The sequence below is a fragment of the Limulus polyphemus genome, unplaced genomic scaffold, assembly GCF_000517525.1.
Source record: "Limulus polyphemus unplaced genomic scaffold, Limulus_polyphemus-2.1.2 Scaffold3318, whole genome shotgun sequence".
Taxonomy (NCBI): Eukaryota; Metazoa; Arthropoda; class Merostomata; order Xiphosura; family Limulidae; genus Limulus; species Limulus polyphemus.
This window is the reverse complement of record NW_013668928.1, coordinates 41,971-62,211: the sequence shown is the minus strand read 5'-3', so window position 1 is coordinate 62,211 and position 20,241 is coordinate 41,971. Positions and strand designations below refer to the sequence as shown.

At 31.0% G+C, this 20,241-nt stretch overlaps 1 protein-coding gene across 3 annotated transcripts in view; it reads left to right on the top strand.

Annotated features, from left to right (window-relative positions):
- Positions 1-20,241, top strand: part of LOC106469126 (NADH-cytochrome b5 reductase 3-like) — a 31,873-nt gene that overhangs the window by 4,529 nt on the left and 7,103 nt on the right. For 2 of the 3 annotated variants that reach the window (XM_013929588.2, XM_013929587.2), the window contains exons 2-7: positions 6,096-6,170; positions 6,604-6,744; positions 8,660-8,732; positions 13,239-13,345; positions 17,933-18,062; positions 18,837-18,920. In XM_013929588.2, the coding sequence (XP_013785042.1) occupies positions 6,147-6,170; positions 6,604-6,744; positions 8,660-8,732; positions 13,239-13,345; positions 17,933-18,062; positions 18,837-18,920 (559 nt within the window). In that variant the 5' untranslated portion in view covers positions 6,096-6,146. The remainder of the gene's footprint in view (positions 1-6,095; positions 6,171-6,603; positions 6,745-8,659; positions 8,733-13,238; positions 13,346-17,932; positions 18,063-18,836; positions 18,921-20,241) is intronic. The other variant, XM_013929589.2, reaches the window with a different exon arrangement.

Sequence of the window (20,241 nt, the reverse complement as noted above, 5' to 3'; positions counted from 1 at the left end):
TTCATACCTTTGGTGTATAGGACACAAGCAGATTTTGACATCAAATATTGGGGTAAAAAAGTGCGTCTTATACACCGAAAAATATGGTAACTGGCTTACAGATTCATGAGGTAGAAAATGTAGACTAATGATGAACAAAAGAACCACAGAATTGGCAAACAGCAACGTATTTAATGACCTGGCCATTTTGGGATGCACACATTCCATCGTCATCCAATACCTAAAGTAACTATGATGCTGTAATTACAAGTGTCTGAATGTTTAATACAAGTTTTTGTACTATACACAATTGTAAGAGCAATGTTGAGACTCAAAGGGAATGGGGATTGTAGAAACCAGTAAATTAACTTGGATATAAATCCATTGAATAGATATGTAAATGTAACTATATTGCTCGTAAGAAAGAATTAAAACAAGCTTAACTCATTAGAAATGGAGTTAATAGTTATCTAGTAAGATTTTAGACTCTTTAATCAGAAGATCCAAATCTTTGTGACCTGCAGTAGATGAGGTTTTGTATCCATCAGTTTTACTCTGTGTATGTGGATATCAGAGATGCAGGGAGATAATAAAAGTGTGATTACTTCTGTAAGAAATCCTTCATGTGTACGTACAGTTAAATGATATTTGAGTTTTTCAGTGTAAGTAGCATTGCAGCTACCATAAATATATGAATAAATGACCCATGAATGAAGTGGAGTCAGAATTCAATCTTTCAAATGGTAAAAAAAAAATGTTTTATTTGATGTGATAATTTAAAGACAATTCTCAGTTTAATTTTTATGTAGTAAGTATGTTACAATGCAGTGAGTTTATTTTTTAGAATTAAGCTTGGTTTACCAAAGTAATAAAGGCATCAATTTGCAGGGCTTTTAGTTTTCCATTAAAAAAATAATGAGTTATGATTTCAAAGAAAGATCTGGAATACCCGTTTTTCTTAATACACAGATTTTCGAACTTTTATTTCGGATAGAAAAAAACAACAACTTTGTAAGCTCTTGTCAGTAAATAAGTAAACAGGTTACATTTATAGTTAGAGTGAGTGTAGCTGTCAAAGTATGTGTAGAAGCTAGTTGGAATGAAATATTACAATGCCTTTTATAAAGGACCAGTTTAGATTAAACACTTATCAAGGTTTTGATATATCATCAAACTACAAATTTTTATCATAGTACATAAACTTGTGTTTGACTTTCAGGTTATTATTTGTAATTATAGTTTTGTGTCTTCAGAAGGTATTTCCTAAAGATGGATTGTATGTATTCCAAAATGTCTGTTAAATATGTTTTATTCATCACTTCTCTGATTGTATTGCCCATCGTTAAGGTAACTGGATTACTAAAGACAGTTTGGATGATTTTCAGAATCAGAGGAATCCTAGAGATAAATTAAAATGAAATAGGAAATTGAAAATGGTGTATGAGAAACAGTTGTCTGATTATTAGTATTAGCTTCTGATTAAAGCAATCTACCTATATTAATCATAACTAAAAATCAACCTTATAGTGAGTATAGCTCTTTAAATATGCTCTTCTTGCTTTTAAAGATTGCAATGTATTGTTCCATCAGTTGGATAATGTTAGAACTTAAAACAAGAATTATTTTAATCATGTTAAAGGTAAGAAAAATATTAAAATGAAGATTGAGTTTTAAAATGATGCTGATGACAAGATTTTTGTTGAAGACTATGAGATGGTTGACCTTTTAAATGCTTTCTTATCTAAAGGAAGATATCATCAATATTCTACAGTTTTAAAGGAGATGGGAGATAAGATATGCGAGCTTTCATCTTTTATAGGTTAATAGACAGTGGACAACTGGTCAAAGCTTGGAGAGTTGCTTATATTGCTCCTATGTATTTTTATAAGGAAGAGTTGCTCTGGAGTATTATAAAAGAAGACATATAAAATGCTTTTGTGAAATATGATACCATTAATATAGACACTGATTCACCTTACTAATCTTTTAACTTTTTTAGGATATTTCTTGTTACCTAAATGAAGCTAAGGGTGCAGAAATGGTGTACTTAGATTTTTGAAAAGATTTTGATAAGGTGCAACATAAAACATTATCTAATAAAATCACATCAGTAGGGGCTGTGGAAAGACTGGTTAATTGAACTGTAGAGTGATTGGATGTCAGAAAGCAAAATATTGTTATTAATAGAGTCCAGTAGAATTGGAACATTGCTTTTATTTATTAATACTAATGATATTGATGGAGGCATAATTACTAAAATTTGCTAACAACGTTAAACTCTTGGGTATTTCTAGCTATATTGAAGATGTTGAGGTGCAGCAAAGTGACTTGGATCAATTGATATGTTAGACAAGTATTTGGCAAATGACCTTTAATTATAGCAAGTGAAAGATAATGAATTTGGGTTATAATAACTTGTATCCCACAAATATGGGAAACAACTCAGTTATATAACCAAGGAGAAAAGGATCTTGTTATATTGGTGGATAAGTTACTCAAGCCAACACACTTGGCTCTGTTCTTAGGAGTACAGCCAATAAAACTTTAGGGTATATTGGTAAACATACTGATTAAAAGTCAAAGAAGGTAAATATCTATGGATAAATCAGTAGTTAGACCACATGTGAAATACTGTGTACAATTTTGTCCTCCTTATCTAAAATAGGATATTGACTTATTGGAAATGGTTAAGGAGAGGGACTAGGATGAATCCAGGAATAGCAAGGTTATCTTACAATAACAAGTTAAAATCTATTAAATGTTTTCTCTTGAGAAAAGAAGGGTAAGGAATGATCTAAGCACGTTGAAGCTTACAAGATTATCTGGGTATTCAATAAGATAACAGCTTCTAATTTTTCTGTTGCTGTATTCTCAAGATAACAGGATGAGAGGACACAAGTTCAAGGTTTGGAAAAGATAGGCTGGGGTACAGTTAATGCAGCTTTATTTTTCTAACAGAGTGGTTGACTTACAGAATTAGTTGTCGTCAAAAGTGGTGTAGGCTAGCACTTTACAATAGTTTAAGATATGCAGTCAATTTCCTGAAACATAAAGGGTGGGTTTAAGGTTTTACTTTTTCTCAAGGGTGGATGATAGAGCAAGGATGGCATTGAAGGGCCAAATGGTCCTTTATTGTCTGTAGGTAACAATAAATTGGCAAATGACAATTTATAAGCATAATGAAGTGTTTTATGTTTGAGAAAAAATACTGCATGTTTCAACAGGAATATTGGTCTGTCTTCTTCAGGTACCTCATCATTATGTAAATTTTACTTTAAACTGTCTTTAATGAATTTACTTAGACCTTCCACAAACAATGTTATCAACTTGCTATAGTGGAGCCCATCTATAACACATAATTTACCCTTTAACTTGCTATAGTGGAGCCCATCTATAACACATAATTTACCCTTTAACTTGCTATAGTGGAGCCCATCTATAACACATAATTTACCCTTTAACTTGCTATAGTGGAGCCCATCTATAACACATAATTTACCCTTTAACTTGCTATAGTGGAGCCCATCTATAACACATAATTTACCCTTGCCCTGAAAACTATTCCACTTGTCCAGCCAACATACCTGTTGCTTTAAAAATATCTTTGATAATCTTTCATTTAAGCTTTGGATATTGCTAAGTAATTCATTCCACTTCCAACCCAAGGAAACACTCCCAAAATTTGTTTCTATCTCTAAACCTATAAAAGAGACCTTTATACTTTTTTAAGCAGCTCCTCTGATTTATTCATTCCTACATGTTCATGCATTACAAGAGAATGCCCCTTGGTATCAGCAACAGAATTATCAGTATGCTCTGTAATGTTCTGGCAAGCAAATTTTATTATTCCTAGCCTTTCTATGCTTTCCATTACAAACATAATTGAAATTAGCAACATCTCAGTATCATGGTAATAGCAAAAACTAATTTGTATTATTAACAAATTAAGTGCTTTTATCTTATCACTTTATTGAAATATTAATAGTTCATGATGCTAAAATTGGGGACCTGGTGATAGTTGAATTTAATCCTAGTAGTATTGCATCACAGTGGTAAAATTTGCATTGCATAGTACCAGATTTTCCAATCAGTATCAGCAGTATATGATGGCAACCCCTAACATGGATATCTAATGAAGTACAGGACAAGTGGCATCCATATGCTGAGTGGCAAGTCCAACTAGGCACCAGTACATTAGAACTTACGTGGTACTGCCTTCAGAAATGATAATAACAAACACTACTAACCCCATCTACCTCTCTTCTTAACTTGGCAGTTAAATATTTATAGACTGCAGTACAGCATATGTTGATGTCACATGTTTACAGTTATTAACATAACATTATGTGTAAGCCAATCACCAATAAACGTGTACAACCAATAACATGTTACATTGTACACTGTAGTTCAAGCTTAGCTAAGATGATTGCATAAAATACAAAGAGAAAATATAAGTTGCTAGCTGGAATACCCGTTCATTAGACAGGTGAAATATAAACTTGTTTGTAACAAAGGATAGGAAACTGTGCTTCTATTTTTTATTTTTTTTTATTTAACATAATAAACATTAAAAGTGCAATAAAAATATATAAAGGTACCAATACTGAAAAGAAAGACACGCTGTTTTCAAGAATTCACTCATTATGAAATTAGATGGGGGATCCAATCCCCCCACCCTTATGACCTTCCTCATGTCATCCTGTATCAGTGTCAAGTTTGGTGCTGATTAATCAAGAAATGTATAAGGAACAGATACACATATTGACTATATTTATATAGATTACTGATAGAAGTTATATGTAATGTAATATGTGTGTAGGGAAATATATGTAACAAGTAAAAGTACCCACTCCCAGTGATGGGAAAACTTTAAGTTATTCTAGCAATTTACATTTTTTTATGAACTTTAAAAAGATTAATTTTGTTGCACTCTTGGTTTCACTCAGAACCAGAGCTCTGAGCTACTTATACCACCCACTGTTAAAAATATTTGTTGAACATTTCAGTTATGATAAGAGCTGCTCAACAATAATGTACAGTAAATCTACATTTTTATTTTTAAGTTACGTCAAATTTTGAAATGTGGATGATAGTGGGATTAATTCCTAATAATTTATTGTAGAATATTGTGCTTGCAAAATAAAATTTGGCATTAACATTATTCATACCTGTTTTCCCAACATTTCAAAAGTGAATGTTGAGCTTTGTCTGCGTACACAGCTTTTTAAATGCAGCACGGAAAGTGACCACCGAAAACAAGAGACAGACTAATGCTCAGACAGACACCGTGGTTCGCAATATACATAAGATGATTACATGATAAATGCTCACATCTGCAGAAAGAACTAATGATAATGTAATTTTTTATCTAAGTCATTCTGTAATACCTCAACATTCTTCATGCAACTAGAAACACTCCAGAGTTAACATCATTAGCAAAGTTTACTCCACTAATAATAAAGGTCCAGTTTGACTGGATTCTATTAATAACAACCTTTTCAACCACTTTACAATCCAGTTTTGTCTTTCTAGGAAAATGCCTGTCTTAAATATACAGCAATTTATTTTTTAAAATTTCCCAAGTTTGTTACACATCACGTTTTTTTTACACTCATTATCCCAGTTCACTAATTATAAAACTTGTCTTGTGACTTCATAGTTGGCCTTCTGAAAATTAGAGCTAAAATATAAACTGCTAATAAATTATTTAACAACCAGTTTTATGAAAGGTGTTACGTTTTAGTATTTATAGTGTGAAATCTAAAGGTAGCAAGCTGTATAGTTTTAAAATATATTTTACATACATTATAGGTTCTTTATTGAAAAAAACAAATATTTTGTATTTTGTTATTCACAAATATATTTTAAACATATAAGACCACTAAGATGAATCCGCTTTGTTAACTTTTTGTATTCATTTAACTGTATTTGCTAAAGCATTAATTAATAAAGTTTTTCAGGAAAACAGCTCAAACCAGTTACACAGTCATTGTTTTCAGGGCCAGTGACCCATATGGTTAGCAGATTCTTAACTTTGTGGTAAATAGTTCTCATGGTATTGTTTCTTCTTAGACGTTTGTTATCATATAACTGTTGTTCTGTCTGTTTGTGCTTAGTCGTTCAACAAGTGGGAGAGTTTCCTGTAATCTTTCATAAGCTTCTTCATCATGGCTTTTTTCAGTCTTGTAAAGGTAAACATTGATTTTAATATGACTTGATTTATTTCTTTTTTTCCCCCCCATTTTTTAGTGCCAGCTTAACTTAATTTTTTTTTTCAGCATGAATTGCACCTGTAGTAGTAACACTTATGGATTAAAAGTTCCTGCCAGTCCTGTTATATTTCTTCTAACCACTTTGTTTGTCTTTACTTTGGCTGTTTTTGTAATTCCCATTGTTCTTCTTATCATAGAAAGATTAACATGAAACTGTGTTATACTAATTGTTCAACTGTTGTAATATATCTGACTTGTGTTAATATGCGAATAATAAATTTCTTGCTATATATTTTTTTTATGATTGTATTTCTTTACCTCTAACTTTATATTCTTTGCATGTGATGAAATATTTTGATAATATTGAAACTGTTAGCACTAGAAAATACTAATGTACTATTATTTTTGTAAGTCAGTTCCTGTTTTGATTGGTGCTGGAGTAGTAGTAGTGACAGTGGTTATAATCAAATACATTTTTGGCCGCAAACAAGGACCTCCAAAATTACTGCAAGACTCAACTGCCAAGTACAGGATCAAGCTAGTGGACAAAGAGGTGAGAATATTTGGGCATTTAACCATGTGTTCAGTTTTCTGTAGTACTAGAGCAAATCACTCTGGAAAGAAAAGCAAATTAGAATTATTGAAATTCTTTCTTTTTTTTTCAGTGCACCCATAAAACATCTGTAAATTTTGTAACAAATTAAATACTTTTACTTAAATTTTGGTCATTATAATCCATCTTAATTTGTTTATTGTGGAAATACACTAACGAATGCAGTTGAGCCTACTCTGTATTTGTTTTGTGTTTAATTACTTTGGCTCTGTCATTCTAAAAGTTGTTTAATACTTTTATACAAGACATCTTTTCCCCTCCCTTTCTTGTAAAGATGAAATTAACTCTTTTGCTGTGTTGATCATAAGGCCTACTGTACAATATTCTGTGTGTGTATTGTGCTGTAGAATCTACAGTGTGCACTAACATCATGTTCCTACATCTCCACACAGAGTTTTTTGTTTTTGACTTGGCTACAATTAATGTATCCTAGGGGTAGGCTCCAGTTTTGTAGTGGTTATATATGTTGTGTTGACTACCATTTCTAAATTTTAATGTCTTAATTTTGGAATTTGTAGCTAGTACATAATGTTCTGTTACTCCTCTGTTTTAATTAAGCTGTTGTTTATTTCTTTAAGCCTTATTTTATTATGCAACAAAGTAAAGTTAAAAAACTGAGTATTTTTAAGTTCATATTTCTAAGTTTTAAAAAAAAAGAAAAAATGTTTTATTGCATTTATAAAAGAAAACAAGATTGAGGCTGCCAAGCTCTTTACATTTCCTAGCAACAATAACTAGGCCTTTATGTGAAATATATATATATATGCAATTGTAATTTTTCATAAAGATGTAGAATTTCATATTTTAAACAAAAAGTAAATCTTAAAATGGAGAGTAAAAAGGATCAACATTACTAAGTGTAATTTTATTTTTAAATTGTATTAAATGTGTTTGTGTAGTTGCAAATGTATGTATACAAACTTCTTTTTTGTTTGATAAAATATATATTGGATTTACTGTAATTTGTTCATAATAAAATGTCTGGAGGCAACAAAGTTTCATTGTAACTCATTAAGAAAAAGCTAAATAATATATTCTCCGGGCTTCAAAAAGTTTAGAAAGCATTTAATTATAGATTCTTGTTTCACGATGTTTACAGAAAAAAATAACTGACTTCTCAGTACAAAAAAAGTTTAATTAAAGTAAATTTTTGAAATGAGTTGAAATTTAATATTGAAATCACTTTTGGCACACTGCAACTGTTAGCAAAAATAAATGTTCTTATCAAATGTATTATTTTAATAACACCCCACCTCCACACCTCTAGTGGCTCATCAGTAAGTGTGAAGACTTATGTCACCAAAAACCAGGTATTGATACCTGTAGTGGGCACAACACAGAAAGCCCATTTTGTAACTTTTTGCTTAGCAACAAATAATTTTTAATGACTTTAATTGCTTGTGTCCTTATTACATATATGTGTTATTGTTTAAAATTTTTCTTTGGTGTCAGTGAGCTTTTTTTTTACCAAAAAGAACAATTAATACACGTAATTATAGTTGGGTCTAGCAAAATGTAATTATTAAATAATGTCATTATACTAGAAACTTATTTCCAAGGTTTACTCCAAATAATGGATAAGCTTTTTATTTAAAATTATTGTAATTATATTTACTGAGTGATTTGTGGTTGTAGTATGAAAGTATAGTGTCTTCATCTTTCAAATTGGCCTGAAATGTCATCATTTTGAAGAGTTATAAATTATTTTACTATAAATCTGAGTAGCCAAATATAATTTGATGGCCTTTCAAAATTCAAATGCTTTTAAAGCTCAAACTTGCATCCTAATTTTTTTGTTATCTAATAATTAGTAATTGAGTCCTTGAAGTAAATATCAACATATTTTTACTATTAGATTATCAGCCATGACACAAGAAGGTTTAGATTTGCTCTTCCATCACCGAACCATATTCTGGGACTACCGATTGGTAACATTTTTAATTATACTTTTTCCAGACATTTATGCAGACCTTTATTTAGTAAAATGGAGTGTAATTCATGTACATGCATTTTTGCTCCTATGATTATACAAGTAAAAATTATTTTGTTTGCTCACAATTCCAATCAAATATTACTTTATTGTGCAGCATATGAATTATGTTTAAAAGTTATTTTTATTATCATTAAAATTATATAAAGAAATATTTCATCAATATCACTGCTCTTACTTGATCCCTGTAGCCTAATACAAAGAAATAGATTCTAATATATGCACTTAAAGGCTGCTTAACAAAACATATAAAATTATGTTTTTCTGTGGTTGAAGATAGGGATTGCATATACTTGTTTGTGTTCAGGTAACATTAGCCTCTTTTGATGATGGAGACTCTTTGTTGTTCAACTAACGCTTAACTAATTTCTCACACAGTTGTTTTTTTTTCTGTTTGTTAAAAGAGTTATTTACTGAATTTAAACTTATTAAGAGCAATATATTTATATTTCAGCAAAAGTGTTTAGAAATAAAATGAAAATAACAATCATCTTAAACTATGTAAGTGTATTTCATAAAATAAATATTTATAAGTAATGATAATCCTGAGTTAAATTAAGATTTAATTTTTTGTTTTAGTCCAAGTGTTTTAGTCTCCTTTTTTGTCCTTGTGCAGTTGGCCTTGTGGTAGTGCTCTAGATTATGGAACTAGTGAGCAGGGCTGGAATCCATGCAATACCACAAAATATTCTAAGCTATGGGTGCATTATAAGAGTGACATTCAATTCCAATCACTTAGCAGGAGTGATAAGGTGCTACTGACTGGCTGTCTTCCCTCTAATCAGTACTTCAAAATTAGGGACAGCAGAAGATAGCCTTAATGCTAGCTTTGCCATAGATACAAATACAGTAATATAAAAACCAAGTTCCTCTTTTTTTTACAGAAGGTTGTTAAAAATAGCTTTTGTGTATGGGAGTGGTCTGATTTTTCCATAAAATTAAGGTATTTGTATATATCTCATAATAATACCCAGTTTTTGTCTGTCCTCAAAATGTACATGCAACTTACTATCTAAATCTGCATGCGTACACACTTCATTTCAACAAATATTAACAAAAGGTGGATGTAAATATACTTTAGTAGACATTTTGTACAATAACATTCAAAGTTTTTAAAAAGATCTAACTTTATATTGTAGAATAACATTGTCAGTTTATTTATTGATGGTATTGAATACCATATAGTTTAGCCCTAACTAAGCTAAAGCAAAAAACTTTTACACAAGGTACGTGTTAATTTATCTCTTTATCAATTATAGGCTATTCTTAGTGAAGGCTTAATTAACGTTAGGCCTAAGACAAGTGGACTTGTAGATTTCAGTGTATGTGATTAGAGTTCTTTTGTATATTTCTAGAAACCCTGTATTTAATAAACTACTTTTTACAATAAAGATACTAATTTGACCACAAATTTTTTGCAGGTCTCTGCTAGTACAATATATATATTTATGTGTGTGTGCATGAATGTGTAATTAATACTTGTTAAAAGTGTCGAATCTTAAAATTCGATGTCATGATTCATAGTCATTTTTCATCAGTTTCAGTTCATTAAGAACAGCAATGAAGATCAATCTGTTACATGGCCAGATTCTAATAAAAGATACAGTGCTGAAATTAAATTCATTAGATTTACATATATTCTCGAAGTGTTATAATCTTTATTAACCCAAGCCACTATTTTTTGTTTTTCATCTCGCAAACTAAAAACTTGACAAAGTGAAATCATTTTTGCCATATCAATTATCAACATCTTTAGAAAAGTATAGCTGTCTTAATTTAGAAACTAGTCTACCTACAATATGAAAATCATACATGCATGTTTAAAAAATGCAGCTGCTTTGATGTAGAAACAAGTTTATGTACAACATCAGAATCATGCAGAATGACCTTCTGCATCCTTGTGAGACCGGTTACACTGAGTTTTAGTTTGAAAACTTTTTGTGTTAAATGATGCATGGTTTAAAATTGTTTGTAACACTTCTGTTTTATATATCTATCTTTGATGAAAATTTGGGTGTTATGTAAATGCAGGTCAGAGTATAGTCTATTGTGTAGCATGTCTTAAATTTCTAAACTTAAACTAAGGCAAAATAAATATTGTAATTAAAAATTTCCAAAGTATAGGCAGAACTAAAATCTATTTGGATATATTTAGGAAAATTTTCAAGAAACTTTAGTGCAGATGTTGTGTATTTAGCTAATATCCTTGTGAATATAATATAAGTAGTTGTGAAATTGTTTTAATCCTCATCTAAGTGTAAGATTAAATACTACAGTGATCATTCAAAAGAGCTTAAAGGAAGATCAACTCTCAGCTTTTACTTATGTGTACAAACCCTCCTTCCATTTGGTTATAACCCACACCCAAGGGAAGAGGATCTGTTTTTGGATATGTGTAACAATAATTACTAACATAAGTAATCTAGTATTATGAGATATCACATTAGGATGTGTTCTGAATTGAAATCGTAACATAGACAAATTCTAAATGTCATTACTCTCTTCAGTATCAGAAAGTTCAAACACCAAAAGTAATAAGTTGGCTTGTCAGTGTAGTTATAAACAACAAACATCTTTCCCTGTGTTAAAGTAAGATTTAGTTTTTTGTTTACGTCCATGTGTTTTAGTCTCCTTTTCTGTCTTTGTACATTAGGGTGGTCCACACACATATATTGTAAAAAATGAAAAGGTACAACTGAGACTTCCTGATGCATTTTTCATTCCTTATATGGAGACAGACCTCAGATTGAATTTTGAACTAAGTACATCAATATTTAAGGGTGGTTCAAATTTAAAGAAATTTGCCACAAGTTTACTTCTCCAGTTAATTTTCTTAATTCCTCTTTGTTTATCAGTTGGCATATAATGATACTTTTGCATGATCTCATAAGTTTGTTACATTATTATGTACAGTATTTTATAACTCAATAGAATTGGGTCATGTACCATGTAGTTTCTAAATTTAAGAGGCAGCAATCCAGCATCGCGCCATATCATCGTGCACATTGGATGGCTAAAGCCATATATGCTATCAAAATATTTCTCTTTCAAGAACAGTTCAAACTGACTGATCAAGAAATCAAGGTCTTGACACAAGCATGCCTTTTCATAGCCATGGTCTATACTTGCTACTGGAATGAAGGTCCTATAACAATGGCTGTAACCTTCAATGACTTCAGCATGATAGTAAAGTTATTTGCATATCTAGATCATTCAGTTGGCGATGCTGCAGTGACAAGCTTCAAATAGCACTTATGGTATTTATTAGAAGACTTAGTTGTTTTGGCTCTGTTTGACAACAGAGTTCAGATAACTATTAAACATGAAATGGTGAAGAATCTCGGCAAGAGAAGAAATTTAATATCAAGGCTTCTTTGCAATCCTATATAACAAAGAGTACTTTTAACATAGTCAATGTCTTAAATTTAAATAGGAAAGAAAAAGCAAAGGCCCAACAAACTGGAAAGGGATTCTGGAATACAAAGAAATGCAGAAGGCAGCTGCTGGATTGAAAGTGGTAAATGACTGTGCAGAGAGAGGTATTGCTCCGATTCAAGCATTTAATTCTTCTATCACTAAAAACAAAGATCAAAAGCAATACCTTCTCCACCCAGTTAAACTACACTAAAATACATTTCTGGCCCGGCATGGCCAGGTGGTTAGGGCACTCAGCTCGCAATCTGCAGGTCGCGGGTTCGAATCCCCATCACACCAAACATGCTCACCCTTTCAGCCGTGGGGGCCTTATAATGTGACGGTCAATCCCGCTATTCATTGGTAAAAGAGTAGCCCAAGAGTTGGCGGTGGGTGGTGATGACTAGCTGCCTTCCCTCTAGTCTTACACTGCTAAATTAGGGACGGCTAGTGCAGATAGCCCTTGTGAGATTTGTGCAAAATACAAAACAAAATACACTTCTGACCCCCAGAATATGATAAATTGTTGTATTATTATTATTATTATAGTTATATGCTATTCTGATACACAGAAAACTATTAAGTATTTCATTCAGTTTGCTAGTGATTTTTGCAGCTTTGTTTTTGTTACTGAATAAAAACCATAATGATACTGAAGTGTTCAAATTGCACCACTTTTAAATATACATGAATCAATCCAGTTTTTTATTTCTAACATCGTTAGTGGCAGTGGAATATATATAGGCAAACATCATGCAGAATAATTTTTCCTTTTTATACTTTTGTACCACCCTATTGTACATCTTTTTCTTTTGTAAACAAGACTTTTCAAGCTTTCTGTAATGTAGTACTTAAATACTTACATATTACTTGCATATAAAATCAGTCATGTTAATTAAATGAAGTCTTTTTTTTTCTTTCATCTTTATTAGAATTCAGTGATTTATTTTGCTAAGATTTGAAGACTAGAAATGTGTTAAAATTTAAAATGTGAGCTTTACATTCACCTAAATATTAATATATGTTTTAGGCCAACACATTTATTTAAGTGCCAGAATTAATGGGAACCTTTGTGTTCGACCTTACACCCCCGTGTCCAGTGATGATGAAAAGGGGTACATCGACTTGGTGATAAAAGTAAGTTGTTTAGCCTCCTATTGTCTTCCTTTGAGACAGGAAGATTTGTGCTAACATGTCAATTTGAGACTTTAGAACATAGTTTTCTTTTAAAACCTGTTATTGTATTTTTTTTTTCAGTAAAAATATAAAGTTATGTTCAGCAGGAAAGAAAAACTTTCATTTTGTTTTATATTGAAATGTCGTGATTTTGCTTAAAAGTTTTATTTTGGCATATGAATGATAGAAGAAAAAAAACTGTAAACAGTGTTATACTAATTAACTGAGAGTGCAAATCAGTATATTCTAATACACCCATCTTCACTTGATTTTCAGTTTAAGATTTGACTTTGGTTTGAATACTTCTTCAGTAGATAAAAGCTGGGGTATAGCGTTGAATAAATTCCACTGCTGGTATTTCATAGTTGTTGATATACCTTGTCTTTGTTTTTTACAAGACTTTCCATGAACAGGGGGATAAAGATCCTCAAAAGGTAAAAATTTCATTCTACACAGTGACTTAAAAGTACACACAGCACCGTATGTGTAAACGTGTAGAACAAACAAGTGGAAACCGATAAAGTTTGGAGACGGCTTGAATGGGTAATAAAGAAAACTTTATTACAAGTTTAACATTGTAAAAAATATACAATGTTTCAACTAGGTTTCTTCATCATCAGGTAAAAAATATACAATGTTTCAACTAGGTTTCTTCATCATCAGGTGCAATTAGTTTACTTAGACGTAGTAATATATATATACATAGTATGGAAGAAAGATGCAGCATGACGAAAAATTGCTTAACAGCTTAGTAAATGTATCTTGGCACCCAGGAAATTCTACTCATGAAACCAAACAAAAATCGATACATTAAAAACCTTTTATATACAACTTCAAGACTCTTCCCAATAGATTATACAGGGGAAGAAATAAACTTTATAAAGCATTCCTTCATTCACGCTAACATATTTTCAAAAGTTATTGTGGAAATATTTTCACACAACCATCACAACAAAAAAAAACTCAAAACTCAACCCATGAATAATGTTAACACTAACAAACCAAGCAACAATACAACATTACACTGCAGTTTACAATTTATTCCTGAAAGAAATTCAAAAATAATTTACACTTGGACACAATTTGCCATTAAACATAAAATTACCTGGGATAAGTAGGTAATACTTTGCAGACTTATCTAACCATGGATTTTCCACCTCATGAATCTTCCATCAGGTAAATGGAATTTCATCCAGAGGTAAAGGTTCTGCCTCTTTATATTTTATGACCTCACTCTCTGCTTTTTCTAAACATGATTTCAGTGACTCAAATGCTTCAAAAACAAATGTATCTTCGAACAAATCTGCAAGTACACAAGAAACAGAGTCTTGCATTCTTCTTTTTTTTTTTACAATGGAAGCAGGATAGACCTATTCAACAGGATCACCATGATTGGATTGATGTGGGTTCACTGTAAGTCTAGGGTAAGTCCTTCTTGCTTGATAAAGTGGGTTTTTCCAGGCTGTTTGAGCTCTGGCTCAATGCCGTGGAAATTCACTTGCTGTTGAAAAGCAAACACCAAGAAAAAAAACTTGTGTTATTTAACATTTTTTAAAATTGCTTTACTTAAATACAGAACAGTTTCATAAATATCAAGGTATGAACCACATTGTTCCAAACTATGTAGATGTATCCTTAAAAGTTTATGAAAACATAAACCTTACTATATAAAATATCAGTTGTATAGTACATATATATAGTTTATTTTTTACTATACAAAACTACATGTAAGCTCTGAGTAATATGTTAACCTAAACTGATTCTGAGACTCCCACAGCCCTGCAGCTTCAGCACTCATTTTTGCACAAATGTCCACACTGTCAGGCTCTGAAAAGGAAAGCTTTGAAGTGAGGATCAAGGTCAAAAGCAATACACAGAATGTCCTCATTTTTATATATATCTTTTCTGGATCTTCTGCTATTGTGTCCTTAATGCCCTTAACAAGTGCCGAGTCATAATTGTTGCTCTGTGCATTCTGTAGGAGTTGGACATGCAGTGATGCCATAATTGATAATGTGGAGATTTTCTCCTTGGACATAACAGTTGTGGCAACCTTCCGTGCACTTAGCACATTGAAAATGTTTTCTGCACAGGTGTGTCATTTGTAATTTCCTTTGAGAACAGTGTGGCATATACAGTTGGTTGCTGCTCCACAAACCTTTAAATCATCTTCCATGTGGTAACAATATTGGTTTTCAGTTTGTACTCCAGTAAGCCTAACAGTTTTTGCTTCTCTTTCAACATGTTAACTGACTGTCATGTTTCATCTGCAAAAGTTTAAAATTTACATAACTCTACCTAGTAAGCAAGTTATAGAAAGCATTTTCAATACAAACTGAGATGCCAAATTCAAACTATGTGCAAAGCACTTAATGTGTGCCGTATTAGCCACCAGTTTTCATGTTGGAGGCATTGTCAGTCACTAATGTAGGGTCCTTATCTGTAATGTTCCATTCCTTGATAGCTGATATGAGCTTTCCAACAAAACACTTGTCTGCAAGATGTGCGAGACCAGTTCTCAATCTGCCAATAAGGGATGACATGTAATTGGACAAATATGATTCTGTCACCTGTGAGTGCTACCCTCTCTGCTGCAAAAAACACTTGCATGACCTGTTCTTTAGCATACTGGTATAATTCAGGAACAGAATTTTCAGTTAAGTAACAACAGGTAGACAGAGTATACCAAAGTACTTATAATTTTTCAAAAACATTTATTTTACATAGAACAAAATGGACACACATCTTTGCAAATATAATGCACTATATACTTGATAATATCTTTAGCACATACAGACATCATAGATAATTTTGAATGATTTAATGTTTCTATTGTAGGTTGACTATATTAATGTGTCACTTTCCCTTGCATGCAGATCTCCTGTTGCTGTCTTTAGTGATGTTCCATCAGTCTGATGATGTTGTTTCATATTCAAACTTATATTGGTTGTATTACCTGAACACTGGATTCAAGCTTTATACATTTTACAAACAGCATTACTCTTATCAAGAATATGAAGCAAGTCCTTTATGCAAACAAACCTTAAATGAGCCCACACTGTCAATTTGAAAGAAGTTAGCACAGATCATATTTTGCTGTTTTTCTCCATAACTGGACATGGAGGTAGTCAAAGTGCACATGTCCAGATTTTTTTACAGAATTACAATTTATTATCAATGTATATCAATAAACTTAGCATCAAAACATAGTAAATAAATAAAATTTGAATATTATACAAGTTTTGATTTTATTTCAAAAGAAAATATTTAAATAAATACTCATTTGTCTGTATCGTGATACTTCAGTGCTATGAATTTTCCATTTTTGATCTTCTCACCACCCCTATATGATGTCCTGAATTAAATATAAATTATACATCACCTCATAAATTACTTATTACATTTCATCTTTCACGAAATGTCAATAATTCTCTCTTTCTGACATTTGCTCTTGGATTATTTATAACCAATAGAAAGACAAGATTTTAATTTACTTATTTCCATATAAAGCTAGCTCGTTCTGATGACGGTGTTTAAATTATTTAGCCTACAGATTCAATGTTGCTATCAACTAGTTCAGGTCGACCAGGTAAGTGAATTTTTTAACACATTTATAACTTAGTTAGAAAACCAGAATGTTTATACTAGTTATAGGACATTACTTTCTTTGTGCTTCTTATAATTTTGTGTTCTAAGCTCTATATTTGAAATAAATAAGAATTATATTATGTATTACTATTATCATTACAAAAATTAGGACTAAGTTTCATTGCAGCTGACAGTAAAAAGCAATAGGTGTTATAAGGTTGGTCATTTTGACCAAACCCACATACGAACTTATGAAAAGATAACCCATCTCCTCTCAACTTGTGACTGCTAGCTGAAAACCCACTTAGTTACATAGAGTGATTGGCAGGTGAGGCTGTGCTAGGATACTAATGATCTACATTCTGTGGTTATAAGTGTTGACATAATTAATGCACAAATATAGTTAAAACTGCATAGGCAATGAAAATAAAATTAAATAATAGGTTGAGCAATCATCAAACGTCATCCTTCTTTTAATAAAAAATATTAAAAAACTTGGCGATTGTTCAACCTATTATTTAATTTTTTTATAAATTGATGCACAATCATGATTTTGTTAGCGATCACATTTTACTTAAAAAAATAAAAGAATATTGATACAGAGGTCACTGTCTTGATCATTATTTGTTATTGTTAAACTTGTAAGAAACTTTCCTTCATTAGCCTTTCAAACTGTCTTCAAACTTTATTGTCTGAAAGTGGATTCCTCCTCATCAAAAGTGGAAACCAAGCTGCATCACATTTATCATAGTGATTTTGATAAATTAGACACATTTTTTTTATGGGACCTGAAGCTTTGCACACTTTCACTGTGCCAAATGTTATCATATCTGTTGCTAGATGATTTTTGGTATAGGATGATATTTATCTTAAGGTTTTAGTTCTAATTAAAACATAAACTAGAAATAGGACCATGTGATGTTAGATAAATCATAATAAACAGTGAATGTCTCTCATCAGGTGTATTTTAAGAATGTAAACCCAAAGTATCCTGATGGTGGTAAGATGTCACAGTACTTGGATAACATGAACATTGGAGATTTAATTGACATTCGAGGTCCTTCAGGACTCATTGAATATATGGGTCGAGGTAAATACAAGTCATGTAATTATTAGTGATGATATTGGTTTAATCTATATATGTAGGTCAAGGTAGTCGGTCAGGATTCCTTGAGTTTAAAGGTTAGCTCGATCTCACTACCAGATTTGTCTTTAAAGGATTTATGATAATACTGACAGTCTTATGTGTATATACAACAACAATATATATTGTTAGGCAAACTAATAATTAAAACTAGGTTAAATCAATTAACTCTATTTATATTAGTTCGTTTCTCAGACATCTTGTTTATCGTGATAAAATTTTTCCTCACTTCTGTGGAAATTTCTAAAAAAAATTTAATAAGAATATAACCAGAAGTTTTAGCAGCCATAAATACTGAATGTTATTAATCTCTATTTATTAGTACTTTTGGCCTCAAAGCAAAAATATTTTAAATTTGTTACTCTGTTTGTATGCATGTTGAATACTTATCTTATTAGATGTCCTTTAGAAGAAAGTTAATGGGTTAATCTGTATATCCATTTCTTTTCATATCTTATGCTTCTTTGTGTCCACATTTTAAAACAGAGTTCCTAAAAATATACTGTTTAGAGTTATAAATTTCTTCATTGATATCAGATTCTAACACAAAAAACAAATACAAAAGATAGAATGTTATCAAATTAATCAAGAGCCCTCAAAATACAATTATTGAATGTATACAACAAAATTTTAGTGTATGAGAAAATATTAACTATTATAACATTTTAAAAATACAGTATAGTTTTGACTTTGAACATGTTTTTATGTGATTATTTTAAGGAACATTTGCCATTAAACCAGACAAAAAGTCTCCACCAAGTGAGTGTACTGTAAGAAATGTTGGGATGATTGCTGGTGGAACAGGCAAGTTTATTTTATTTTAGCTAATTTCATTATGTATCTAAAATGAGTCCATTACATAGTTTACAGTATTCAAAATTTAAGCATTTTCATTTGATAAAAGTCAACAAAGTTTTTAGTTCCAGTCTTGAAATTTAATAAATCTTTATAAGCACATTAAATCTCTTTTACATTTTAATCTTTGAAGTTCTAATACATTTGTTTTTGGTATATTGTATATTCATGTTCAATAATTGTGCTAATTTCAGTCTTTCAGTGTATTAATATTCATTTAGTCATGATAACTTCCAAGTGTCTTTATCAAACTCTGAATAATATTGTTAGTTTATTAAAAGTACATATCATCTGTTTAAGAAATGTCTTTTTTACTTCAACTTTTTTTGCTCAACTTTTATCACTTCATCAGGGCAAAATTTCAAATGCTTTCTAAATACAGCCATAAATACTAAGTGTTATTAATCTCTATTCATTAGAACTTTTGCCATCAAAGCAAGAATGTTTTAAATTTGTTAGTAGGTTTGGTTACATGTTTAATATTTCTGTCTAATCATCAGGTGTCCTTTAGTAAAAAGTTAAGATCATCACCAAGGGTTTTAATATAGGTTGATGATAGAGCTGGGTGGTTAACTCAGTTAATTAATTACCTATGAGCATTTATTGATGTCATGAAAATAATCAAATAATTGAAGTTACACTTAAGTCAATTAATATAAAGAAAATTAGTGTCCTCATCTATTCAAGTAATTGAAGTATTGCAGTATGATTTCTTATTATTTTCAGTTAAGTCAAGGTGGATAAGCTTAAGAGATTAGTGTAATGACTCACAAAAACAGTCATCTTATCAGAATTAGTTTCTGATTATTACTGTTTTGGATCAATGAGTCCAACAATTAATCAACTGTCAAATTCAGCTGATCACCCAGCTCAAGTTGAGGACTGCAGGCCAGTACATTTACTATTATCCCAAGAGAATAGTGTTGCTGCTTTGCACCAACCCTGTTTTCTGTGAAACTATACATAGCTATGTTTACTAGACTTCTTAATCTGCTAACTGTATCTCAACAAAACTTGGCAAGCTTTTAGTAAACATTACAAGTTTGTTGTACATAAAAAATAACATATTTTAATAAAATATTTGTCTGTGAATTTAAGGAGTCAGTCTGCGTGCAAGATGATTTTCGTGTTAATAATAAAATAACATTTTTTCATCTAAAGGTTCTCATATTTCTCTTGTATAACCTCTAGAATGTCATAAATCAACACCAAAAGATTTTTATTTCCAGCAGAACTTTATATTTTTGAAGTGTTATTTTCTCTTTTTCTC